This window comes from Ogataea angusta (genome assembly GCF_019207475.1).
Source record: "Ogataea angusta isolate 61-244 chromosome Unknown 61-244_NODE_6_length_652341_cov_89.526226, whole genome shotgun sequence".
Lineage (NCBI taxonomy): Eukaryota > Fungi > Ascomycota > Pichiomycetes > Pichiales > Pichiaceae > Ogataea > Ogataea angusta.
In genome coordinates, this window is record NW_025065220.1 from 574,433 (window position 1) to 598,810 (window position 24,378).

General features: G+C 52.8%; 17 protein-coding genes across 17 annotated transcripts; 11 read left to right on the top strand and 6 right to left on the bottom strand.

Moving 5' to 3' along the window:
* Nucleotides 1-86: 86 nt before the first annotated feature.
* KL928_003365 (uncharacterized protein) lies at nt 87-1,123 on the top strand (the record flags this gene model as incomplete). The annotated part of the gene is made up of 2 exons (XM_043203944.1): nt 87-107; nt 179-1,123. 2 exons carry the CDS (start codon nt 87-89, stop codon nt 1,121-1,123), a joined length of 966 nt encoding a protein of 321 aa, XP_043059618.1.
* A 185-nt stretch (nt 1,124-1,308) lies between these two features.
* KL928_003366 (uncharacterized protein) lies at nt 1,309-2,349 on the top strand (the record flags this gene model as incomplete). The annotated part of the gene is made up of 1 exon (XM_043203945.1): nt 1,309-2,349. The coding sequence occupies one exon, from the start codon at nt 1,309-1,311 to the stop codon at nt 2,347-2,349; it is 1,041 nt and encodes a 346-aa protein (XP_043059619.1).
* Nucleotides 2,350-2,388: 39 nt separating this feature from the next.
* On the bottom strand, nt 2,389-4,347 carry KL928_003367 (uncharacterized protein; the record flags this gene model as incomplete). Its single annotated transcript, XM_043203946.1, has 1 exon — nt 2,389-4,347. One exon carries the CDS (start codon nt 4,345-4,347, stop codon nt 2,389-2,391), a length of 1,959 nt encoding a protein of 652 aa, XP_043059620.1.
* A 418-nt stretch (nt 4,348-4,765) lies between these two features.
* Nucleotides 4,766-5,899, top strand: KL928_003368 (uncharacterized protein; the record flags this gene model as incomplete). Its single annotated transcript, XM_043203947.1, has 1 exon — nt 4,766-5,899. One exon carries the CDS (start codon nt 4,766-4,768, stop codon nt 5,897-5,899), a length of 1,134 nt encoding a protein of 377 aa, XP_043059621.1.
* Nucleotides 5,900-5,973: 74 nt separating this feature from the next.
* On the top strand, nt 5,974-6,678 carry KL928_003369 (uncharacterized protein; the record flags this gene model as incomplete). Its single annotated transcript, XM_043203948.1, has 1 exon — nt 5,974-6,678. The coding sequence occupies one exon, from the start codon at nt 5,974-5,976 to the stop codon at nt 6,676-6,678; it is 705 nt and encodes a 234-aa protein (XP_043059622.1).
* A 19-nt stretch (nt 6,679-6,697) lies between these two features.
* Nucleotides 6,698-8,038, bottom strand: KL928_003370 (uncharacterized protein; the record flags this gene model as incomplete). Its single annotated transcript, XM_043203950.1, has 1 exon — nt 6,698-8,038. The coding sequence occupies one exon, from the start codon at nt 8,036-8,038 to the stop codon at nt 6,698-6,700; it is 1,341 nt and encodes a 446-aa protein (XP_043059623.1).
* Nucleotides 8,039-8,266: 228 nt separating this feature from the next.
* On the top strand, nt 8,267-9,640 carry KL928_003371 (uncharacterized protein; the record flags this gene model as incomplete). The annotated part of the gene is made up of 1 exon (XM_043203951.1): nt 8,267-9,640. One exon carries the CDS (start codon nt 8,267-8,269, stop codon nt 9,638-9,640), a length of 1,374 nt encoding a protein of 457 aa, XP_043059624.1.
* Nucleotides 9,641-9,642: 2 nt separating this feature from the next.
* On the bottom strand, nt 9,643-11,604 carry KL928_003372 (uncharacterized protein; the record flags this gene model as incomplete). The annotated part of the gene is made up of 1 exon (XM_043203952.1): nt 9,643-11,604. The coding sequence occupies one exon, from the start codon at nt 11,602-11,604 to the stop codon at nt 9,643-9,645; it is 1,962 nt and encodes a 653-aa protein (XP_043059625.1).
* A 53-nt stretch (nt 11,605-11,657) lies between these two features.
* Nucleotides 11,658-12,791, bottom strand: KL928_003373 (uncharacterized protein; the record flags this gene model as incomplete). Its single annotated transcript, XM_043203953.1, has 1 exon — nt 11,658-12,791. The coding sequence occupies one exon, from the start codon at nt 12,789-12,791 to the stop codon at nt 11,658-11,660; it is 1,134 nt and encodes a 377-aa protein (XP_043059626.1).
* A 50-nt stretch (nt 12,792-12,841) lies between these two features.
* Nucleotides 12,842-13,708, top strand: KL928_003374 (uncharacterized protein; the record flags this gene model as incomplete). Its single annotated transcript, XM_043203954.1, has 1 exon — nt 12,842-13,708. One exon carries the CDS (start codon nt 12,842-12,844, stop codon nt 13,706-13,708), a length of 867 nt encoding a protein of 288 aa, XP_043059627.1.
* Nucleotides 13,709-13,727: 19 nt separating this feature from the next.
* Nucleotides 13,728-14,882, bottom strand: KL928_003375 (uncharacterized protein; the record flags this gene model as incomplete). The annotated part of the gene is made up of 1 exon (XM_043203955.1): nt 13,728-14,882. The coding sequence occupies one exon, from the start codon at nt 14,880-14,882 to the stop codon at nt 13,728-13,730; it is 1,155 nt and encodes a 384-aa protein (XP_043059628.1).
* An 84-nt stretch (nt 14,883-14,966) lies between these two features.
* Nucleotides 14,967-15,941, bottom strand: KL928_003376 (uncharacterized protein; the record flags this gene model as incomplete). Its single annotated transcript, XM_043203956.1, has 1 exon — nt 14,967-15,941. One exon carries the CDS (start codon nt 15,939-15,941, stop codon nt 14,967-14,969), a length of 975 nt encoding a protein of 324 aa, XP_043059629.1.
* Nucleotides 15,942-16,162: 221 nt separating this feature from the next.
* Nucleotides 16,163-17,584, top strand: KL928_003377 (uncharacterized protein; the record flags this gene model as incomplete). Its single annotated transcript, XM_043203957.1, has 1 exon — nt 16,163-17,584. One exon carries the CDS (start codon nt 16,163-16,165, stop codon nt 17,582-17,584), a length of 1,422 nt encoding a protein of 473 aa, XP_043059630.1.
* A 127-nt stretch (nt 17,585-17,711) lies between these two features.
* KL928_003378 (uncharacterized protein) lies at nt 17,712-19,001 on the top strand (the record flags this gene model as incomplete). The annotated part of the gene is made up of 1 exon (XM_043203958.1): nt 17,712-19,001. The coding sequence occupies one exon, from the start codon at nt 17,712-17,714 to the stop codon at nt 18,999-19,001; it is 1,290 nt and encodes a 429-aa protein (XP_043059631.1).
* A 274-nt stretch (nt 19,002-19,275) lies between these two features.
* Nucleotides 19,276-20,799, top strand: KL928_003379 (uncharacterized protein; the record flags this gene model as incomplete). The annotated part of the gene is made up of 1 exon (XM_043203959.1): nt 19,276-20,799. The coding sequence occupies one exon, from the start codon at nt 19,276-19,278 to the stop codon at nt 20,797-20,799; it is 1,524 nt and encodes a 507-aa protein (XP_043059632.1).
* A 452-nt stretch (nt 20,800-21,251) lies between these two features.
* Nucleotides 21,252-22,793, top strand: KL928_003380 (uncharacterized protein; the record flags this gene model as incomplete). The annotated part of the gene is made up of 1 exon (XM_043203961.1): nt 21,252-22,793. The coding sequence occupies one exon, from the start codon at nt 21,252-21,254 to the stop codon at nt 22,791-22,793; it is 1,542 nt and encodes a 513-aa protein (XP_043059633.1).
* A 550-nt stretch (nt 22,794-23,343) lies between these two features.
* On the top strand, nt 23,344-24,356 carry KL928_003381 (uncharacterized protein; the record flags this gene model as incomplete). Its single annotated transcript, XM_043203962.1, has 2 exons — nt 23,344-23,406; nt 24,033-24,356. 2 exons carry the CDS (start codon nt 23,344-23,346, stop codon nt 24,354-24,356), a joined length of 387 nt encoding a protein of 128 aa, XP_043059634.1.
* Nucleotides 24,357-24,378: the final 22 nt, after the last annotated feature.

The following is a 24,378-nucleotide window of genomic DNA, read 5'->3' on the forward strand; positions in this document are numbered from 1 at the left end:
CTCTGTACTCGTCGAGCTCGCACAGCGGCCACTTGCGCACGACGCTCTTCCCGACCGGCGTCCTCACGCCGCTCTCGTACAGCTCGATGCCTGCCCAGCCGATCATCGTAGCGTTGTCTGTGCACAGCCGCGGCTCTGGGAAGTAGAAGTGCCTGATTTGCGGGAGCTGGGCGCGGAGCATGGTGCGGAGCATCGCGTTGGCTGCGACGCCGCCCGAGCACACCAAGCTGTCGACCTGGACGTTTCTGAGCCGCATCGCGAGCTGGATTTTCGTGACCATGTGCTGGAACACCGTCTGCACGAGACGGTAGCCGGCGCGGGCTTTTTGGGCGTCGGTCAGCGCTCCGTCGGGAAAGTGCCTCGACATGTTCGTGCGCACCTGCGAGACAAACGAGCCAAACGAGTACGCCAGCATGTTCTTGCGGCCGGGAACGTTGAGCAGCGGCTCTTTGATGTCGAAGTCGACCGGCTGGCCCCATTCACGGCTGTGCTGCTCCAAAAACGCTGCGAGCTCCTTGCCGATCATATTCCCGCGAAACCCGAGCTCGCGGCCGCACTTGTCGAGCGCGTCGCCCGCGGCGACGTCGATCGTGTCGACGAGGATCTCGTGGTCCACCAGGCCGCGGCTCAGCACGCACATGGTGTGGCCGCCGCTGGCCATGAGGCTGAGGAACGGGAACTGCGGTTTGTGGCCGTTGGACGCGAGCCGCGGCGTCAGCAGGTGGCCCAGCATGTGGTGGACGCCCAAGAGCGGCACGTTCCACGCGATACTGAGCCCCTGCGCCAGCTGGTAGCCGCCGACGAGCGAGCCCACCATGCCGGGGCCACGGGTCGCGCAGACGAGATCGGGCCGGTCGGGGCCTGTCCAGTGGTGTCTCGCGAGCAGCTCGCGCGTGAGCACCGCCACCTGCGTCCTGTTGTGCACTGCCGCGTCCGTGGGGATCACTCCGCCGGCGTGCGCAGAGTCCAAAGTGTGCTTGCTCTCCTCGACGACACGGGGCGGCTGCGCAGGATCGAACCTGTCGAGCAGCGCCACACACGCGTCGTCGCACGACGTCTCGATCGCCAGCACGCGGTACGTCCGCGCCTGGCGCCAGCAGCGAGACACTGTCCTCAGTTCTAGCATGGCTGTGCAGGAGATGGTAAATTTTTGCAACGTCGGGTAATCACAAAATATTTATTTTATTCGATATTTTTGGTGTACACTGAGCCCCAAACCTTCTTTCCCGGTCGGCGCATAGTATCACGATTTGGACTGCCCCGTGTATGAACAACTAGCTGGCGACCTATAGAGCACATCTACACCCCATGTCCAACGTGCTGTCGACATCCAACATCGCTGTGCCGGACCTCGAGACCCATAACAGGCCGTCGTCCGCTGGAGGCCACATTCCGCAGGACGCCCCCAGCAGGGCGCCCGAAACGTACCACCCGCGTCTTCTGCACTGCTTTCTGGCGGGCGGAATAGGCGGCATGGTGGGCGACTCGCTGATGCACTCGCTGGACACCGTCAAGACGCGGCAGCAGGGGGCCCCGAACGTGGCTCGGTACAGAAACACCGTCCCGGCGTACCTGACGCTTCTGCGCGAGGAGGGCCTAATGAGAGGGCTCTACGGCGGGTACGGGGCGGCCATGCTGGGCAGTTTCCCCAGTGCGGCGTGTTTTTTCATCACGTACGAGTCCACCAAACGAATCGCGATAGACGAGTACGGTCTGAACGAGACCTTCACGTACCTGGGCGCGGGATTTCTCGGCGACTTTGTGTCGTCAATTTTCTACGTGCCGTCCGAGGTGCTCAAGACCAGACTCCAGCTGCAGGGAAGATACAACAACACGGTCTTCCGCTCCGGCTACAACTACACAGGAACTTTCAACGCCATCTCGACGATCATCCGCACAGAGGGATGGCAGACCCTTTTCTACGGATACAAGGCCACCCTGGTGCGAGATCTGCCGTTCTCGTCGCTCCAGTTTGTGTTTTACGAAAAGTTCCGACAGCTCGCATACCAATTCTCTCAAAGGTCCGCCGATCACGACCCTCTCTCGCTTTCCATGGAGCTGCTCACAGGCGCTGCCGCGGGCGGCCTTGCAGGGACGTTGACCACGCCGCTCGACGTCATCAAGACGCGAATGCAGACGCAGAACAAGAACGCCACGCCCCACGACCTGCTCACCTCCAGCTCCATCCTCCGCGGCCTGCTCACCGTGTACCGCAACCAGGGCGTTGTGGGGCTGTTCAGCGGCGTGGGGCCCCGCTTTATCTGGACCAGCGTCCAGAGCAGCGTGATGCTGCTGCTATACCAATTTTGTCTCAGAGCATTGTCTACAGGCGAGTTGACCTTCGCATGACATAGATTGTACATAAAATAGACCTTCTAGATTCCATTTCTAGCATCGTTCAAAAACCCGGTACAGGCCCGGCAGGTTGGCGATCTCCACCACGTCGCGTGCGAGCTCTGCGTTGGGGAGGAGCCGTTTCTTCAGCAGCGGACAGATCGTCGTCTCGAGCAGCTCGGCCATCTTGCCGTCGTCTTCACAAGCCACCGGCACGTACAGCAAGGCCAGTTGCTGCAACAGGCCACCAAGACACTTTTTCTCGTCTTCCCAGTCCACTTTCGTGCCGCTCCTGTACAGGAAAAGCGCCAGCTTGGACAGATCCGGCTCGTAGCCCTTCACCAGCAACGGCAAAGTCGCGAGTTTCGGGTTCTGCGCGTCGTCGTCGATCTCAATGGAAAAATACTCCTTGAACATATCCTTCATCTCAACAAAGACCTGAACCACCTCGTCCATCTGGTCGGTGAGCCCGTTTTCCAGCAGCAGGTCTGCAATGCTGACGGGCTCAGATAGTCGCAAGCGGCCGAAATTGCTGAAATCCGCCAGCCCAATCTGGTAGAACAGCTCGTAGCATAGAGCCCCGTAGTCGGCGATATACAGCTTGACGTCCTGCTGGAAACACATCAGCCGCTTCCGGGGGTCGACAACGCCGATAAACGTCATCTTCGAGAACACCTCCACGAGTCTGTCGTCTGCAGCCTGCTCCACGTCCTCCTTGAGCTCGAAAATACTCTTCAGCTTCACTTTTGCGCGCTCGGTGCGGCTCTGCGTGATATCGACGCCATCGACGCTGGTTTTCTGGCTCAAATACGCCGTCAGCGTCGGCTGCGCGAAATCCGTCCGCACCAGCTTGTGCTCGCTCGGCCGCTTGTACTGGCTGAACGACGGTAGCGGCCGCAATTTCTTGGGTGTCGAAAACACAACGTCCGTGGTTGCAGAGCGTTTCGGGCTTGGAAGTAGCTGCTGCGTCAGGAAGGTGCGCGAAACATCGGTGTTGGCAAGAACCTCCGCTATTTTCTGCGCAACATGGTCGACTATCTCGTCCTCAAACAGAAATCGCACCTCCCGCTTCGTGGGGTGGACGTTCACGTCCACGTTCACAGAGTCCAGCTCCAGCGAAAGGTACACAAACGGCTTGTGGCCCTTGGGGAGATACGTGCCGTATGTCTGCGCAATCGCTCTGCGCAGCGGGTCGCAGCTGACCAGACGGCCGTTGATGAAGAAGATCGGCGGCGTGCTCTTCTTGTTGTCGTAGTTGACGTTGGTGATCAGTCCAGTGCACTTCAGAAGACCATACTCGGCGCGCGGCTCGACTTCAAGCTCCAGGAGCTCGCTGGCCACGGCCGAGCCGTAGATTGCGCGCACACGCTCTTTCTGGGACATGCCGGAGCGCAGGGCGATGTCGTTTGCTGCGGTGCCGTACTTCTTGCACGTGAACCCCACGTGCGTTGCGTGGAGGGCATACTTGCTCACAATGTCAACTATTTTGGCGTACTCCTCGGCCGGCGGCCGCAACGAGTGCAGACGCGACGGGAAGTTGTAGAAAAGGTCCTCCACCACGAGCGTAGTGCCGTCGGTGCCGGCCACAGGCTGCGGCTCAGGCGTGCGCGCGTCCAGACGGCCGGCGTCGTAGCGGCACTTCCACGCGCACGGGCTGTCGCGGGTCTTGGTCACGAGCGACACATGCGCTATGTGGGAGATACTCGCGAGGGCTTCCCCACGGAAGCCGTAGGTGGCAATATGCTGGAGGTCTTCGAACTTGCGCAGCTTGGACGTGGTAAAGCGCTCACACACGATCGCGAGGTCGTCTTTCGCGATGCCAACGCCGTTGTCGGTGATCTGCAGCAGCTTGAGCCCGCCCTCTTTGCACGCGACGTCGATGGATGTGGCCTGCGCGTCGATCGAGTTCTCCAGTAGCTCCTTGAGCGCGCTGTACGGGGCGAGAACAATCTCGCCCGCAGCGATGCGATTCACGACGGCCTCCTCTAGCGGTCTGATGCGCGGAGTTGTCATAAATGCAAACTAGTATTTTTTTTACGCTGGCCCAAGTCGATCGGCTCTGTATCGTCGCGCGCCCCGCGTTGCCAACGGTGGCGCCACCTGCTCGCACTGAAAAGGACTAGCGAGGTGCTAGGCCGTTCCATTTGTTCGCTGGAGCCATTATCCAGCGGCCGCAACAAAGAAACACACCTGTCCGGCCTTGTACGCACTTCACCAAACGTCACCAAAAGTTCCGAGTTGGGTAATAGGCATACGATGGCCTGTTTTAAAATTTTGCAGCAGAGTCTTGTTTACTAATAATTGCTATAGGGTGCAATATTAACGCGACCTCGCTTATTAGCCTCGAGTCTGGTTATCTGATCGGTCACACAAAAGGTCTGTGCGAGATTTCCTATTAGTTTGGTTGCTATCGCTTGGTCATTACGTCATTATGACATCACTGCAAACAGAGCCCAAGACAGCCTCTGTGGGGTCACCCACCTCGAACGGGTCCGGGTCGACGTCTGGCAGAAAGACGCTCGATTTGGAGCCAAACCCTTTCGAGCAGTCGTTTGCGGGCCCCACGGAACAGGGCTCGTCCGCAAAGACGAAACACGCAAACCGCAAGGATCACAAGCTCCACGCCGCCTCTTCGCCCCCGGTGCTGACGCCGGGCGGCACCCGCCGCACGACCACGACCAACATGCTGCCCCCGCTGCCAGGGATCATGTCGCCCGGCGCGTCCTCAATTCCCGGCACCCCGGGCATGTGGTCCAGCATGTTCCAGGGCCAATCGCAGCAAATGTTGCCCTTTACGTACCCCATGGGGCCCTCTGCAAGCACGGGGGCAGGCGGGCCGCCGCCCACGTCATCGCAGCAACAACAAATGTACAACCAGATTATTGCTAACGCGAAAAGAACAGGCCTTACTCCGAACGAGAGCTCACTGCGAACCGGGCTGACCCCAGGAAGCAACAACTCTCTCGCAAACCACAACTACGCCATGCTCATGTCGTCAGGTCCGTTCACGCCTGGCGGCCTCTCGTTCCTCAACATGCCGCCGGTCAAGACTGAGGACAAGCACGAACCACACGAGCCAGCTTCGCACGCGGCCCCGTCTGCTCCCGCACCGGCCGCCCCGGCCGCGCCAGAGACGCCCGAGCCTAAACCAAAGAAACAGAAGACGAAAAAGAGGGAGTCCGCAGAGCCCGCCTCTGAAAACGGCTCCAAGAACGACAGCCAGGACGAGGAAAAGAGAAAAAGCTTTCTGGAAAGAAACAGAATCGCTGCGTCCAAGTGCAGACAGCGAAAAAAACAGATGGTGCAGAAGATGCAGCAGGAGCTCAACTTCTACTCTGCGCAGTACGACACGCTGACCCAGCAGGTCGCCGCCCTGCAGGACCAGGTCAAGACGCTGCACTCCATACTGTACAGCCACAAGGACTGTCCGACGCTGGCGGAGCAGATGGGCGGCGTCGAGAACACCAACAACGTGCTCGGAGCGTTTGCGCCGGTCCACCTGGTTCCAGCGGTGCCGCAAATGATGCTTGTGCAAGACGCCTCTCGACAGGAGGGCCCCAAGTGAGAGCCGCACCCGTACACCAGCCGGCAGACGCAAAAAAGCGGTTTTTCGAAAACACATCCGCCTTATCGCTGGAAATGTCATTCAACTACGTGAAGAACGCGGGCAAGTTTTTGTGCATTGGCCGCAACTATCTGGCGCACATCAAGGAGCTGAACAACGCAAAACCGGCCGAGCCGTTCTTCTTCCTCAAACCAAAGTCGTCCGTGCTTCTTCCCAAACAGGGCCCGGTGCTAGTGCCTCGAGGCACCGTTGTCCACCACGAGGTGGAGCTGGCCTGTGTGGTCGGCAAAACGCTTAGAGACCTCGACCCTGCTACTTTTACGCCGTCGGACGCCCTAAATGCCATCAAGGGCTATGCCTTGGCAATTGACATGTCTGCCAGAAACGTCCAGGACGAGATGAAGAAGAAGGGGCTTCCCTGGACGATTCCAAAGGGATTCGATACCTTTTTGCCATTGTCTGGCTTTATTGGCAAAGACCAAATTGCAGACCCATACAACGTGGAGCTGAACCTGACGGTGAACGGCCAGACTCGTCAGAAAGACATGACAAACCTGATGATATTCCCTATCCACCGCATTCTGACCACCATGTCGTCCATCATGACCATCGAGGAGGGCGACGTCATCCTTACCGGCACGCCAAAGGGCGTTGGGTCCATCGTTCCAGGAGACAAAATCGAGGCCTGGGCCGAGGTCGACGGAAAAAGACTACCGGACAGTGTTATGGAGCTAGACGTGGCCGAGAAGCCCGGTCCGTACTTTTACCAAGCTAAATAATATAAACGTATGCCAGCATCTAGTGTGCTAGAAAATGAAAGTCGCTGACTCCCGGGATGTCCGCGGGCTGTAGCTTGAGCAGCGTCTGGCAGCATTGCTCAAACGACGCGATCATGGAGTCGATTTGGACCCTGGTCACCGTGTGCGGCGGACAAAACCTGACCGTCTTGTCGTGGACCTGCTTGCAGGCAATGCCCATGGCGCGCATGAACATACACACGTGCCAGACGGACATGCCGTTCTGCGCCAGCAGCTCGACGTCGATGTCGACACCCGCAATCAGACCAACACCTCGCACCTGCTCGATGAGGTCGTACGTGGTGCTGAGTCTGGCGAGCTCGGCGAGCATGTGGGGGCCCTGCTCGGCCACGTTGGCCCCCAGGTGTTCCTCCTCGTACACTTTGAGCGCTGCCAGCGTGGCGGCACACGCAATGGGCGAGCCGCTATAAGTGGCTCCGTGGGAATTGGGAGCAATGGAGTCCATGATTTCGCTGGAGCTACACACGACAGAGCACGGGTACAGGCCGCCGGAGATGGACTTGGCGGTGACGAGCACGTCCGGCTTTGAGCTGCTCGTGTTTTCGTACCCCCACCGCTTAGGCCCGCAGCGGTACGACCCCATCTGCACCTCGTCGGCACACCATAGCACGTTGTATTTGTCGCATAGCGCTCTCACGCCGTCCAAATAGCCTGGATTGGGCGGGAAGATCCCGGCCTCGCCCTGGACGCTTTCAATGATTATTCCTGCGATTTTGTCGCCCTCCAGCTCAAAACACTCCTCGAGTGCTTCCAGATCGTTGAACGGGAGCATTTTCCCGTCGCCGTACGCGGGGCCGACTTTGGGAACGAACGGCCCGTAGTTGGCGCGTGCGGCCGCGTTGGTGGACCCAGAAGTCACGCCCAGCAGTCTGCCGTGGTAGTTTTTGGCCACCATCATCACCTTGGCCTCGTCTCGAGGAATCCTTTTTTTCACGTACCCCCACGCGCGACACAGCTTGATCGCAAACTCAACGGCCTCCCCACCCCCATTTAACGGGAGCACGCGCTCAAAGCCAAAAGCCTTGCACACTTCCTCAGAGAATTGGGCGTACAGCGAGTGTGTAAAGCCGCGTCCGACCAGAGCGCATTTTTCGTACTGTGCCCTGACGGCCTCCACTATTTTGGGGTGGTTATGGCCGGTGTTGACGGCCGAATAGGCCGCTCCAAAATCCAGGTACTCGTTCCCGTCGACGTCGGTCACGTGGATGCCAGAGGCAGAGTCAAAGACGATCGGGACAGGAGTGTAGTTGTGGGCCGAGTAGGTGCGTTCTTTCAGGAGCAGATCGAGCGATTTTGGCGAGGCAGTAATCTTGAACGTCATTGGGAAGAAAGAGAGCGGAGCAGCAAGACCAGACTCATTTATGTGGCACAGATCTCTTATCAAAGGCTACTGCCCCATTGAGAAAGTTCCGATCCGATAATTAATTGTTGGCAGGGTAAACAGACCAAGGGCGAGAAGAAAAAAAATACAAGCTCTGGCTGTGCAGAGACTTTGTAAGTTTTAAAATTTTCTTGACAACAACCGTGTAATTTTCTTATTCAATTGAAAATGGTGGAAATCAACGAGGTGAAGGAAGGAGGCCACAGCAGAGAGCACAGAACCGCCACGCACACGCACATCAAGGGCCTTGGGCTCGACGAGTACGGAGCGGCAAAGAAGATCGACGGAGGGTTCGTTGGACAGAACGAGGCCAGAGAGGCGTGCGGGATCATTGTGGACCTCATCAAGTCGAAGAAGATGAGCGGAAAGGCGATCCTGCTTGCTGGTGGGCCGGGAACGGGAAAAACTGCCCTGGCGCTGGCCATTTCGCAGGAACTGGGTCCCAAGGTGCCGTTCTGTCCTATTGTTGGCTCAGAGTTGTTTTCCGCAGAGGTGAAGAAGACAGAGGCGCTGATGGAGAATTTCAGAAAGGCCATTGGCCTGAGGATCAAAGAGACCAAGGAGGTGTACGAGGGAGAAGTGATTGATCTGACTCCAGAAGAGGCTGAGAACCCATTGGGAGGCTACGGCAAGACCATCAACCACGTGATTGTGGGACTGAAAACGTCCAAGGGAACCAAGTCGCTGAAGCTGGACCCATCTATTTACGAGTCGATCCAAAAAGAGCGCGTGAGCATCGGAGACGTGATTTACATCGAGGCAAACACGGGGTCCGTGAAGAGAGTGGGCAGATCGGACGCGTACGCCACAGAGTTCGACCTGGAGGCCGAGGAGTACGTGCCTTTGCCGAAGGGCGACGTTCACAAGAAAAAGGAGATTGTCCAGGACGTGACTTTGCACGATCTGGACATTGCCAACGCTAGACCACAGGGAGGACAAGACATTTTGTCCATGATGGGGCAACTGCTCAAACCACGCAAGACAGAGATTACAGAAAAGCTGAGAACAGAAGTCAACAAGGTCGTTTCGAAGTACATCGACCAGGGTGTCGCCGAGCTGGTTCCTGGTGTGCTGTTCATTGACGAGGTCAACATGTTGGACATCGAGTGCTTTACGTTCTTGAACAGAGCCCTGGAGTCTTCCATTGCTCCAATTGTGATTCTGGCTTCGAACAAGGGAATGACCACTGTTAGAGGTACAGACGACTACAAATCACCACACGGCCTGCCTGCCGACCTGATTGACAGACTGCTCATTGTCAAGACTTTGCCATACAACCACGAGGAGATCAGAACCATTGTGATGAAGCGTGCCAAAGTCGAGTCCCTCCTGCTGACGCCTCAGGCCCTGGACAGACTGGCACAAATCGCCATGTCCACCTCGCTAAGATACGTGCTGCAGCTTCTTTCTCCGGCAGGAATTCTTGCCAAGGTGAATGGCCGCAGCGAGATCACCGTTGACGAGATTGAAGAGTGCCAGGTGCTCTTTTTAGACGCTAGACGCAGCACCAAGGTCTTGGAGGACTCCAAGGGATATCTATAGGATTAGAGCTGCTTGCCCAGCTCTGAGCACTCTCTTAAGAACTTTTCTGCCGTGACGATCTCTGTAGACCCGTAGCACACCAGTTTCTGTGGCGCCCCGGAGATCCCTGCGGTCTCGTTCACGCGGTTGCACCAGTCTTGCAAGTTGGAGTACTCGAGGTAGTTGCACCCGCCAACAATGAACACCATGGCCTCGTTGTAGCTGGACCTTTTTGGAGGCTTTGAGTGCGAGCCTCTGGTGAGATTCGGGTCGAAATACAGGTAGTCGTCGGTCATTTTGAGCGACTCCTGGTTCGCGTTGGTGGGGCTCATGATGGACTCGACAATGTTGGTCACAGGAAGATTTTTCTTCTCTGGTAGCAGATTTTTGAGCCCAGAAATCAGGCTTCCAAATCCCTCGCTCAGCTTGGACGATCCTTCGGTTAGCCCCATTAATTTGGACGACAAATTACTGAACAGGGCACCTTTGTTACCGCTGTTTGCCGAGGAGTCGGTGTTCAGATACGCCTCGCTGAGATTCATCGACGACAGCTTTGTTAGCTCCTTGACCTGTTTGATGTACTTGAGAGGAGTGAGGTCGCAATGAAGTTCCGCCAACGCCTTTTCACACTCGTCACAGAACGATTTCGGAAGGTCTGACGTCAATGTGAGCATGATGTAGGTTCGCAGCTTGTCCTCATGGTTGTCGCTTTTGGTCTGTGCTTTGAGAAGATCCAAGAACCGTTTTTGCGTCGCTGGATTGCCCACATTCTGCTCGACTTCAAAGAACGCGTCCAGATTCTTCGAGTCGAGCTCCTTGATCAGTTCGGTGAGTACCGTCATATGCATATCGATGATGTTCTTGCGCTGTGTGAGCTCTGGAAGCGCCTTGATCGCCTCCTGGATGTGCAGAGTATCTCTCTGGTCGGACGGGTCGATCTCCTTGATGGACGAGTACCCGGTCTTGGCAGTGATCTCGCGGGCCTCCTTGGTGTATTTTGACAGCTCTCGTTCGACGTTTTCGACGGCATCAGGGAACGGGAGCGAGGCGTTCGTGTTCCAGAAGAAATCCTTCGGATCGATGTCCAGACGCTTGATCTCGGTCTTGTCCCCGGTAAGCGTTTTTCTGATTTCAATGGTGTTTCTGTCCAGCCTGAACACATCGCTCACCATGCACTGATAAATCCACGAGTGCGCAAACATAGAGGCCAGGTCTATGTTTCTATCCAGCAAAACGAGCACCATTCTATCTGCGGCGGAGTGCTGCAGCGACGCCGACGCGCCCTGCCGGGTGTTTATCACGTGGTCTCGCAGTTTCTGGTCGAGTCGCTGCGAGATGAGCTCTGCGGGACCGCCTCTATTGGATCTGATGATAGGCACCGAGCCCATGGTCAGCACGGCCGCAAACAGCCCGTTGGCAATTCTGTCCGCTATCGAGGTGATGTCGGACTCGGTCGTCTTTGGGTTGTTGAACTGGGAGTACACGTTGGGCAAGTCCAGCGAAAACAGATTTGGCTCCGTAACCACAAAGTCCAGGTACTGGTCAAACACCTGCTTGACCCTGCCGGCCTTCCCGCTCAAGGCCACTTTTTTCGCAAATTCCTCGAGCAGTGACCGGCTCAGGCTGGAGGTGAAATTGACGTAGTAGTCGGCATAGTGCTCGTTTTCGAGATCGGTGATGATTCGGGCAATGTTCTCGGCGGTCGGCTCCACAAAGTAGATCACCGGCACGTCGGGCAGCGCCGCGCGTTTCTGTGTGATTAGCGAGTGCATCGTGATGCCGTACTCCAGCAAATCGTTGACTCTCAGCACCGACGAGACAATTGCCGTCGACCTCTGGTCCAGCACCAGAACCTTCCAAACAAGCTCCTCCTCGTTGGTGGACGACACGAGGTCAATGTCGGACCTCACGTTCAAGTGGAGCATGCGCTTGAGGTTTGCAATCTGCCTCTCGCGGAGACTGCTGGGGGCCGTTTCCAAAGACATGGTTTGTTGTTAATTTTAAATAAAAAGTTGGTGCAAGGATTAAACTAGTGCATCTATATTCTAGGGACGGGGCCACCAGGAGACTTTTTGGTGCGAGCGGTCAGGACCTCGACCCCGTCCTCGGTGACCAGCAGCGTGTGCTCAAACTGCGCGCTGGGTTTTCCGTCTGCGGTCGCCGCCGTCCAGTTGTCCGGCCACATGATGTCTCTATACGTGCCCATGTTGATCATCGGCTCTATCGTGAACGTTATGCCCTTCTTGCACGTACCCACGCCCTTGTTTTTGGCGTAGTGCAGCACGTCGGGCTGGCAGTGGAACAGAGTGTTGATTCCGTGGCCGCAGTACGTTCTCACCACCGAAAGTCCGTGCTTGGTAGCATGCTCCTCTATCACGTTTCCGATCTGTCTGAACGGCAGTCCCGGCTTCACCAGAGCAATCGCCTTGTCCAGACACTCTCTGGTGGTCTCGACTAGATTCACGAGCTCCGGATTGGTCCTGGCTTTTTCTCCAACGTAGTAGGTTTCGTTCAGGTCGGCATGGAAGCCGTTCTTGTAGATAGAAATGTCAAGGTTCACAATGTCGCCGTCCTCCAGCGGTCTCTTGTCGGGGATCCCGTGGCAGATGACCTCGTTCACAGACGTGCACACCGATTTCGGATAGTTGTAGTAGTTGTATGGCGAAGGATACGCTCTTCTCTTGAGCGTCTCCTCGTGAACAATACGGTCGATCTCGTCGGTGGTGATTCCCGGCCGGATATGAGCGGCTGCCGCGTCCAGAACCTCTCTGCCCAGCTGGTTCACTATGCGCATCTGGCGGATCTCGTCCTCGTTTAGGACCCGGATCTGGTTGGTCTTGTCGTTCTTGATCTCGCTAAGCGGCTTTCCGTTCTGGGCGTAGTCCGGCTTCTGGATCTTGTCTGGGATCCCTCTTGGCGGCGATAGAGGGTAGGCGGGCCTCAGGGGCCCTGTGTACTCAAAGTTCGGGAACGGATCGTACATGTCGACGCCCTCTTTGGGGTGGATAGCTTTGTGGATGTGGAAGCTTCTTCTGTAGCATCCGGAGTTGCAGAAATACATGGTGAGCCCATTTTTCAGGCAGATCGGACACTTCAGGTTCGAATTCGTCTCCTTGCCGCAATCTGGGGCGGCACAGCGTCTGGCTTCTTGTTCAGATGGAGCGGGATTCATCAGCAAAAATATTTATTTTTACGAAAAAAAATGTTTGAAAATTTTGTTTTATGGCTCCACCGCTCCAGATCAAGGGATACACCGTTTTCCCCGTCGTTTTCGACGCCACCACACACACCAAGAAGACTCTGCACTACATGTTTGTGAAAAAACATGTCACCAAGTCGTCGCCAGAGTCGCAGTCCCGGTCTCTGTTCATAGTCAATATACCCGTCGGCACCACTGTGAAGGCTGTGCGAAGCGTCTTCAGCACGATCGCCATGGGCGCCATTGTGGAGTCGCTGGCTGTGAACGAGCACTACAGTGAGCGCAACATGATAAATTACGACTACGAGATCAATCTCACCAGGCTCACCAACGAGGAGATGACGCACGAGGAAGAGCACCCTCCGATCCCTGTCGGGTGCGCTGTCGTGACGTTTGTGGATAAAAATGCACTGAATTTGGCCCTTGGAGCGATCAAGAAACTCGTGAATGCCTCGAATCCAAAGTATCCTGTGTGGAAGTCAGATCTTGTCACTGGCCATAAACGGTACACCGCGTCTAGAAAACTGGACTCGGAGCAGCTGGCGGCCCAGGTGGCACAGGCGATGTCTGATTTCCAGCAGCGCGAGCAGCAGCTCAAGGAAGAGCTCACTAATATGCAATCGACGGTGGACGAGGACGGGTTCACGCTGGTGGTTGGATCGCACAGAAAAACGAAAAACGGCATTTTGGGGTCGCTGAAACGCGCTGCAGACCTTGAGCAGGACGAGAAGGTGGTGAAAAAGATGAAGAAGAAGGAGAAACAGGACTTCTACAGGTTCCAGATCAGAGAGCGCAAAAAGCAGGAGATGAACGATCTGCTCAACAAGTTTAAAGAGGACCAGGAACGCGTGCGCCAGATGAAGCAAAAACGGCAGTTCAAGCCTTTCTAGACTATGTATTAATAACCGTCTACAGCCTTCCGCCCGGAGTCTCGTAGTTCATCGAGTCGAGGTCATCTGACTCTTCCACCTGTCGCAGCATAATGGACGGGTTCAGCCCCAGCTCCTGGAGCTCCCGGTACACCACCACTGGTTTTTCGTCGTATCCAAGGACTCGCTCCTGGTCTCCGCCGTACACAATCACCAGAGCGTACTTTTTCCAGTCCGAGACGTGCAGGTTGTGTCTTTTCATGGCTGCCTGGAGAATTTTGTGACATGGGTCTTCTGTCTTGGCACGGAGCTGTTTCAGAGGCTCGGAAGCGGCGCTGGAGCTGCCCATTGTTGGCAGCGTTCCCATCGACTGCGACATCGAGAGCCTGTTGGGCTTGTGGTATCTCGGCACGCTTTGAGAAGAGTTTGACTTGGACGGTGAGCGCGGCGATTGCGTAAGAGAGAGGTTGGACTGCGAGGCCAGGTTTGGGTTGGACCCGTTGAACTGGGTCTGTTCTGGCAAAATCGGGCTGATGATCGGCGGCGACGTGATGGATCTGCGCAGGCCTGACGTGTTGGGAGCAGAGTGCTGTTTTTTCAGGGCTGCCTGGGCTGGGATCGACTGTGGGACAATCGTAGTCTGCAGCTGGTTCTGGTGGTGCGAGAGCTGCGTTGGCGACATTCTGTCTGGAGTCGGAAGCGGTTTCTTGTCCTTGATCTCCTTGAGCACGGGCAGAAGATCTTCCTTGAGTTTATTGAACTGTTCTGTCAATTTGCGGCTCGTGCCGCCGTTGGACGAAAGTAGGCCCTCAGTGACGGAGTTGGCGATTGTTGACACCAGGTTCGTGGACACCACGAGCGTTTGCAGCTCTGCAGCAAGGGGATCCGTGTTGAACTTGAGCAGGTTCATGTTCTTCTTCATAAGCAGGTCGCTGATGTCGGACATCAGCTGCAGCCGCAGACTGAGCTGCTGGATGCCCATGTCGCGGAGCTCCTCGGTGTTCAGAAACGGCAGTGTCATGCCCGTGATGTTGTGAAGTTTGAACAGATCAATCACATCGATCGAGTAGTCCTTGTTCCTCAGCCACAGTAGGATCTGGTCGTTATTCCAGGACACAATATCGTTCGACGTGATGTCTTTGTTGGAGTGTGCAAGGACTATCGAAGACGGCCGCGGCCGTTGGACACTGGACATGATGAAATAAATAAATATAGTAAAAATACAATATATTTACGTATTATGTATTAATTTTAGGCCATGACATAAGCTGCCAAGAATCTACATGCCTCTAGATTTCTCGTCCACGCGGTCGTACGCTTTGAGCAGGACATTCCAGAAAACTTCCCTGTTGACATCGTACAGTACTTTGACGCCGTGCTCGGCCTCAGTGAACTCTAGCTTGCCGTCTTCGTCTGCTCCCAGATGAACGTCCAAATAGCCCGTTTTCCACTTGTACCCCAGATCTTCCAGCCCACAATACTGCAAAATTGCCGCTATGGCCACCGGATCGTGCACGCTCGGCCCAACGTAGCCTTCCCCCTGTCTGGCCTTGACCATGTGGTAGAAGTACTGCACCAGGTCGTACATCATCTTGCGGAACTCTGTAGCAGTAGCAGGATCGCCCTGGATCCGCTGGCGAATCTCGAGCGAGGCCCGGATTGTGGACGTCAGGTCCAGAGGAGCAAGGATCATGCGTTCGCTCAGCACGGGGTCTGCAAGGACAGCCTTCGCCGCCTTGGGGTCGCAGAAAACATTAAACTCAGAGCACCCGTTCTTGTTGAATTTGGCTAGTCCCCCGCCCATGATGCTCAAACACCGGATCTTGCTTCTCAGCTCGGGGTAATTTTCGAAAAACAGACAAATATTGGTCAGCGGGCCAATGGCGGCAAGGGCAAGCTCGCCTGGATGAGTCTCGATGAAATTTTTCAGATAAGGAAAGAACTCCTCGGGGTTTCTGGCCGCGATCTTTGGAACGGGGAGCTTGTCGCTGCCGTTCAGACCAGTGGGGCCGTGAACCTCGGGACAGTACTCCGGCTCGCGGTCCAGCGGCCGCGCAGCGCCAGGAAACACGGGCACGTCCTGTCTTTTTATCACCGTGAGGAATTTCAGCGCATTCATGGTCACGTTCTCCATCGAGGCGTTCCCGTGCACGGTGGAAACACCAACCAGGTCAAAGTGCGGGCCATACGCGCCGAGCGTGATCGCCACAACGTCGTCCTGGCCAGGGTCACAGTCTATCCACAGAGGAATCATTGTCTAAGTTATTCCGCGAAATCTCGGCCGAGGAAATAGAAACAAGGCAGTGCAAACCAGTGGGTCCGGGTGTAAGCAGCCGTGGGACGGTGTCTGTGTGCCTGTGTTATCAGCCGTAGTTGGTGGAACTGGTGCAGGTCCTGATGCCTATGTGAGCTGTCAGATGAAAATATATAAATCGCACATATAAAAATCAGTAAACATTATTTATCCCCTTTTTTATGCCCAAACAAGCCATTCCCGGAGTGGGCAAGTTCAAAGTCGCCGGAGACAGCAGAAAACCGCTGGCAGCACGACAGGCAAGCAGGAGTCTCGATGTTCCTTCTACACCAGCAAAAGAGACTTTTACCGTTGAAGGGTACCCAACTCCCAATACTTCCTCTGAGAACATAGAAAGAAAATCCCACAAACGCACAACCACGTTCCAGCTGCCAGAAGAGTTCTCAAGAGCAAAGTGCGATGCCCTGCTGTCCAAATATATGGAAGCTATCCACCCGCTAGTTCCACTTATTGACACCCATCACTTCTGCTCTGTGTATGAGAAGCCATGGCCAAATGAGAACCAGTTTGTGCTAGAGCTACTCACGATAATTTACTCAGCGACGATTATCACGAAAATGCCATCTCAGTCGCTGATAGACTTGATGTTCAGGTATCTGAGCATTGCGCCTCCGTTACAGAAGTGCCAATCCTTGACAGTTCTGCTATTTGTTCAGCCCAAAAACCCATTTGGATCGATATCCACGTTGCTGAATCTTTCGGATCTGCTCGAGCTATACAGAGACCCGGTCTTGTACCACCAGATACAAAACGTCAGAGAGATCCGGCTTCGCAGGACACTATGGTGGCTGCTTGTACAGCTGGATTGTTTCTCGTCCCTGAAAACCGATTTTTCACCGGCTACATCGAAAAATATAGTGGACACAAAAATGCCAAGCGAAAATTGGTCCGTCGATGGGTTCTCTGTTAATCCGAGCATGGCTCTACTTTGCGGCGTCTCTCACTGGTGCATGTGCTGTAACGAGGTCTGGCAGGGAAAGCATAGCCACCAGCCAATTAGTTCAGGCCAAGCGGCAAAATATAGACAGGATGTCGAGAACCTTGCTCTCGCCTGCTCCGCTACAATTCAGAAACTAGTAAACTCCACTTCGCAAAAAGAAAACGACTTCATACAGCTTGCAATTGCCGTGCTTGCTTCATTGCCAGATAGGCTGAGGCTGATAATTGAATTGGCAACAGATAAAATAGGATTGGTTGCGTTTCACCGGACTGACCACTATCTAATACAATCTTTACTGATTCCCTCATATTCCAAATTCGCTTGGTACTCATTTTTTGAGCCACTACAAATTTGCATCAGCTTGTTCCGTTCTATCCTGGACCAGATCCGCTATCAGCATAGCAAAGCGTCGATTGTCTCGAGTGCCAATTTCAGGCTTTTGCAAAAAGCCATACAATGCAGCTCCCACCCCCAGCTGAAAATCCTCTTCAACGAATTGTGGAGTCAATTTTTCATGTCCCAACTGGGAAGCTTACAAATCAATACGCTTCACGGGATGCATAGGAACGTGACTGCCCTTAAACTCCGATACTTCGACCAAGAACTGCTAGCTATTACTAATTACTCTGGTGGATTTTTCTGACTTTGTGCGGCGAGGCGGCTTGCGCCACACAATTTATCACTCTGAAAAAGTCATGTGGATGGTAGCCACATACTCTGTGGAGTAATATAAAAGCAGTGGCTGCTCTATTTCCAAACCATCATCAAAAATGTCCTCTACCACAACCCTCAAACTCCAGGCTATTCCAGTTGATAAAGAAATCGAAAATCTTATCAGAACCTCCAAAGAGATTGCTATTGGTCTCAATGCAAATGACACTCGTCACTTTGGGCCTGATCCTGACGGATTGAAGATTCTTCCTGAGTCCACTAGAAAACGTCTTGTTGATGCTGGCATTGACATTTCTGAAGGTTACCCTTCGAGACCAGACAAGTCTCTTATTCCAGTCTACGTCGACGAGGCTGCTGCCATCCGTGACGACGACTACGAGTACATCGAGCGTGCCAAGAGAGCTGACCCTGAGAAGAAAGCTCTTCTTGGTGCTGCCAAGCAGGTTATTCACTTGACTAACCACATTGGTACCGAGATAGTTGGTTTGCAACTTGAGGACCTGACTGACCAGCAGAAAGACGAGCTGGCTCTGTTGGTTGCTGAGAGAGTTGTCGTCTTCTTCAGAGACCAAAAGCTTTCTCCTCAAAAGCAATTGGAGCTTGGTGAGTACTGGGGACGTGTCGAAAAGCACCCTCAAGCTTCCCAGGTGAACGGCTTGCCAGGTGTTTCTGTTATCTGGCAAGACTACTTTCAAAAGTCCCTGGGTGTTGGTCTGACTTTCAAGAACAACAACCTGGGTAACTTTGATGCTACCAAGAATGCCGTGAGAGGTACTCAGGTCTGGCACACTGACTTGGTGCATGAGAAGCGTCCCGCTGGACTGACTCACTTGCATTTGGATGCCATCCCTGAGTTCGGTGGTGACACCCTGTGGGCATCTGGTTATGCTGCTTACGACAAGCTATCTGAGGAGTTCAAGAAATTCCTTGACGGCAAGCAAGCTGTCTACGTTTCTGCCCACGGATACTTAGACAGAAAGAACCCATTTGCTGGTCCAAAGAAAATCGAGAGAGTCCACCCTATCATCAGAACTCACCCAGCTACCGGCTGGAAGTCCTTGTTCGTGAACAGAGGCATGACCAAGAGAATTGTCGGTCTCTCTTCTGTTGAGTCTGACTTGATCCTTAATTACCTGTTTGAGGTCTTTGAGAAGAACGCTGACATCCAGGTCAGATTCAAGTGGACTCCTTCCAAGCCAGGTTACGGTACCTCTGCCATCTGGGACAACAGAGTGTCTCAGCACAGATCTACTTGGGACCACGAGGGCAAGGAGTCCCGTCATGGCACCAGAGTCACCTCGTTGGCTGAGTTGCCATACTTTGACCCAGAGTCAAAGTCCCAAAGAGAGGCTCTCGGATTGCCTTTGGACGAAAAGGATTTCTTCTAAGCTACGTGCGTAGTGAAGTATGATTTGTAATCTGAAAAAATGAATGCAGCCAATACACCATAATAAGTGAATTAGTAATAGATGCCAGGTGAGGCGTCTTAAATCAGGCAGCCCCTGATAGCTGCCACAGACAGGGTTGCATACAAATGCAGTTTTTCTTAAACAGTGGTTTCTGTGGCTACCATTGTGGCTCGTAGGCTTTGCGGCTCGGAAGCCATAATCTATTTTTTTTTGCAACTAGATAAAGGGTGAATGATCTGTCTGTTGATCCAGCATGTCCATCAAAAAAGACGACCTCATAACCACCAGCGAGATTGACAGCGCCAGCTCTCAAAAAATCGACTTGTCTGTTGACAAGCCTCTCACCAGAAAGGACAAGATTTTGTCCCTTCTTTGGGACGGCTACAAAAAAGACCCAAGGGAGCAACGCTTCTTGCTGAAGCTGGACTTCTTCCTGATGTCCAGTTCCATGCTGGGATACTTCATCAAAAACCTGAACCAGTCGAACGTGACCACCGCGTACGTTAACGGTATGAAGGAGTACTATGCTATGGATCAAAATCAGTATAACTACATGATCACTCTGTGGACAGTTGGATACACCCTTGGTGCCATTCCCTCCAACATAATTTTGCACAGGGTTTCCGCCCGGTACTATCTTGGAGGACTGGAGATTATTTGGGCTGTGCTGACGCTTTTGATGGTTGCCTGCGGACCAGACAAAATCAACGGTATATACGCCATTCGGTTCTTGATGGGCTTCTTAGAGGCAGGATACTTTCCTGGCCTCGAGTATCTTCTTGGTTCGTGGTTCAGTCCTGGTGAGCTTTCAAAGAGATCGTCGTACTTTGCGTGCTCCGGTATTGCTGCCAGTATGATATCTGGCCCTCTTCAGGAATCAATCCTGAAAGGCTTTTCAGAGTCCAAGCTGGAGCCATTCAAGTGGATGTTTGTGTTTGACGCTGTGATTTCGGTTCCGGTTGGAATCTACACCATGTTTGTGGACCCTAACACTCCTTCCACCACCACTGCTTTCTATTTGAACGAGACAGACAAACAGGTCGCAGTGGAGAGACGTCGCCAGATGAAGGCAGAGCTCAAGACCAGACACAAATACAACTGGGCCCGTATCAAGGAGTTCTTTGGAACCTGGCACATCTACGTGTTCCCGGTTCTGTTCCTGTGCTACAACAACACCTGTGCTGCCATCAGTCAGCCAACCTTCACCACCTGGATGAAACAAGACCTCAAGTTGCCATCCAGCCAGTATAACACATATCCGTCCATCTTGTATGGTGCCGGTATTGCGCTCACCCTTGTGTTCTCGCATGTCCACGATTACTTTGGCGGAACCTATAACTACGTTCTTGTTGGGCTCTACTTTGTGATGATGATTATTGGAAGCTCTATGCTGGCAGCGTGGGACATTGCTCGTCCTGCCCACTGGGCAGCTTACTTCATTGTCGGTATGCCGACCGCTTGGGGACAGCCTCAGATTTTCTCCTGGGTGAACCGGCTGCTCTTTGGCAACGATATGAAGAGAAACTTCACAGTGGTGTGCACCAACACTCTGGCCTACGTGACGGGTGCATGGGTGCCTATTTTGGTGTGGAATGCTCAGGACGCTCCAAGATACCCAATCGGTTTTAGATATAACGCCGGCCTGGCAAGTCTGGGACTTGTGATGACGGTGACTGCCTGGTACTTCACCGCGAGAGACGCCAAGAGAAAGGCGCTGCTGGAGTCGCAGCCGGACGAGGTTGAGCCCGCTCACCTGGTCTCGTCAAGCTCTCTCTAAAATACTATTTAACGCTATAGAGTCGACTGACGTAGCTCGAGCAAAATGAAAATAGACTAGTGCTATGCGAAGTAGAAAAAAGATCAATAGAGACTCCTCGTGATTTGCTGCCGTCGCGTTACCTCTGGACTAGGCTGGACGTACGGTAGACCGGGGGCGTACGCTTAGACCACTTTGGAGTGAAATTAATAGCTGCAAAATGACTGGCCGTCCACAGCTGTCATTCGTGCTCACGTGCGATTGTTTGTGCTTGACACACTCTGCGTGCATGAAATGTACGGGGAAATTCTATTTCCTCCCCATGGCGCAACTCCTGCACTGCAAAGCTAATTCACACAGATCACGTGACATAAAAGATTCGTGCTGGCTGTGGTAGCCACAGGCCCGTAGCCTGATTTGTGGAGAGCCACTGTATGTATATATATGGAAGAGCCAGATTCTTATTGTCCAACATGACAAACTCGATAAATAAAGTGGCTATCATTGGTGGAGGTGCCGGAGGACTTGTCACGCTGAACGAGTTTCTCCACACATCGAAGTCAGGTAGATCCACCATCACCAAGGACGAGGAGCGCCACGAGCTTCCGGAAGAGCCTGCTTTTGAGGAGATCGTAGTTTTCGAACAGAACAGTTCTATTGGTGGAGTCTGGAACTACACCAAATATGCCGACGAGGGCTTCCCCACAGATGTGGAAGAGTACTATTCTCCTTTGGGAATTCGTCCACCCAGGGAGCCTCCAACAAATCTGGAAAACACAGACAGCACAAAGCCGGTCGAAGTGGAAGCCCGGAGGACTCATAGATGGAACACCAGCGGCGTGTACGACGGGCTCTACACGAACGTTCCAATTCCAGTTATGCGATTCTCCTCGGGTCCACCGGTGAAAAGCGGTGTCGATTGCGATTTCCACCCGTTTGTGATGCACCACCATGTGCTGGATTACCTTAGGGATTTTGCCAGGATCAACGATCTAGAGAAGTACATCAGATTTAACTCGTCGATCGAGCAGATGTACAAAGATGAGGCTTCTGGCAAGTGGATTTTGACTGTCGTCAACACTGAGAACGGTATGGAAAGATGGTACCGAGAAAAATTTGACGCAGTTGTCGTTGCTGTTGGCAAGTTCAACATTCCGTATTTCCCCAAGATTCCGGGACTTCCAGAGTACTCCAGTCGAAACGGCAACGTCAGACACGCCAAGAGCTACAGAAATGCCCAGTACTATAAAGATAAGAAGCTGTTGATTGTTGGAAGCAATGTGAGCGCTGTTGACATGTTGCAGTACCTTGTGCCTGTTTGCAAGGAAATACATGTGAGCATGAATGTCTCGAGGATTGAGGACTTCAATCTCGAGAAGAGTCCTGCGAAGAACTGGATCGAAGAAGTGCTCAAAAATCCAGAGTTTGGCATCAGGCTCCATCCAAAAATACACCACTTTTCCCAGACTTATGTCCGGTTCCATGACGGAAAACAAGAGCATTTTGATGAGGTTATTCTGGCTACTGGATACCACACCTACTATCCGTTTTTGAATGTTCCCCAGAACGAGGGAAAAGAATACGCAAAAATTCTGCCAAGCTCCGAGAAGGACAGAGAAGGGCAGTTGAATATTGTGAGGAACCTATACCTATATACGTTTGCAGTTGGTGATCCAACATTATGCCATATAGGACTTCCAATGACGCCTCTGTTTTTCCTGCTATCCGAAGTCAGCGCAATAGCAATAGCAGGTGTGTGGACCAACGCCAAGAAACTTCCTCCGCCTGAGAAACAACGAGAGTGGATCGAACACTACGAGGACCTAAAGAGGAATGGTGCATCTTTACTGATGCCAGACTTTGCGTTGAATCTCTACAACGAGATTCACAGCTACTGCCCTAAAGACAGATACAACTTTTTCGATACGAATGGCAGTGTCGACATAGCTGCCATCAAAAAGGCCTCTAGAGAATACTTCTACAAAGTCATATATGGGAAACTCCAGCCAGCATAAGATGATACATAAATAGAGACATAATAATACTAGACATGATAATGGCCCTGCATGATAATTCAGTCTGCAAGGCCCTAAGATTATTGACTGAGACTCGATAGTGTTTTATCAGTACCAGTACGGGAAAAATGTAGATAAGAGACTTGCAGTTACGTTATCAAAAAATCCCAGCTCAGCCGCACAAGTAAATTTTCCACGACAATTAAAAGATAAGAAACAGGTGAGCTCATGGGCGATCTACTTTTGAGGACAGACTAGGGTGGTGATTAAAGCAATAGTAGGCCAAAGGTTTGCTATCCCTTGAAGACTTGTGTCTTTGGCAATCTCCTTAGGTGGACTAGACGCGAATAGAGCTTGACAATCCAGTTCTTTCGTGAATTTTGATTATATTGAAACAGACTAGGTAGTTCAGCATGAGAGTATTTTGCAGTTAGTCAAGGCTGCTCACTCTAGTTGAAGACCTCAGTTTTCAGATCGAGTATGTCGAGTTTTGGGTTTAGCGATATACAGCCGTATTTTTTAACAAAAAGCTGTCTAGTATAGCAGCCCCATGTGGGCTCTAGGAGACTTACCCGAGCCACCAGGCACAAAATCAATCTTGTCTAATCTTCACGTGGATTTATTTGCATGTGCTAGCATGACCAAGTTTCCTGCAACTCTTAGTCCAAACTCACACCAACAAATTCCTCCGTGCAAGATTTGATGGTACTAAGGAAAATGCGTTTCCATCATGCGAGAAATTGTCTGCTAGTTGGTGCTGAATGCTTTGCTCTACTCAGAAACAAGAACAATGTTCATTGTGCTGAGAAGCATGCACCAAGTTAGGCTGAAAATAAGAAAGGCAATGAAAATGTGGATGGGCAGAATAAAGGCAACGATGTGAAGTCTCTGAATAGGCCGGAATCTCTATACTAAATGTTGAAGCTGTAATTGATTGATACCTTTGGAAGCAATAGACTTCAGAAGAAGTGCCACAACAAGCTGCTTTTGTGGATTAGTTCTAGTGGAGTTTCTGCAAATTGCAACTTAAGTAGTTTTGAAGGCTTGCTTTGTATATGACATGTGACTCTTCTGGGTATTGCTCTCCTTGAATACAGGGTCTCATAACGTTGCTAGGTAGTAGAGCGTTGCGCTACAGCTGTTGGAAAGATTAACTTAAATAATATATAAAGGATTTGGCTTTCTCTGGGTACTAATGCAGCACAACTACGTGGCAGGTTTGCCAAACAGCGTGCTTAGTTAGGGCACCATCTTTTGCCCTGCTCTTTACCTACTACAAGACTGCTCATTGAATTGCATCCAAATCGAGGAACTGAGGTCTGTTTCGCTAGGATGTTAAGGAGAGGAGTCATTGGAAGAGCCCAGCTTGGAATTTCATCATGGCTCTTAGTAGTTGACCAGATTCTCAAAGTTCCATCCTGCCAATTGCTCAAATGGAAAAAGACTAGAATTTCAGTCAAAAATCTTATCAAGCCAAGTATGCATGCTGCGTTTCGAACTCCAAAAATTTTCGCAGTGTGGGGAAAGCACAACAGATTTATTGTCGTGCTCAAGCGCTTTTAAAATATTGCAATCTATTTTAGGC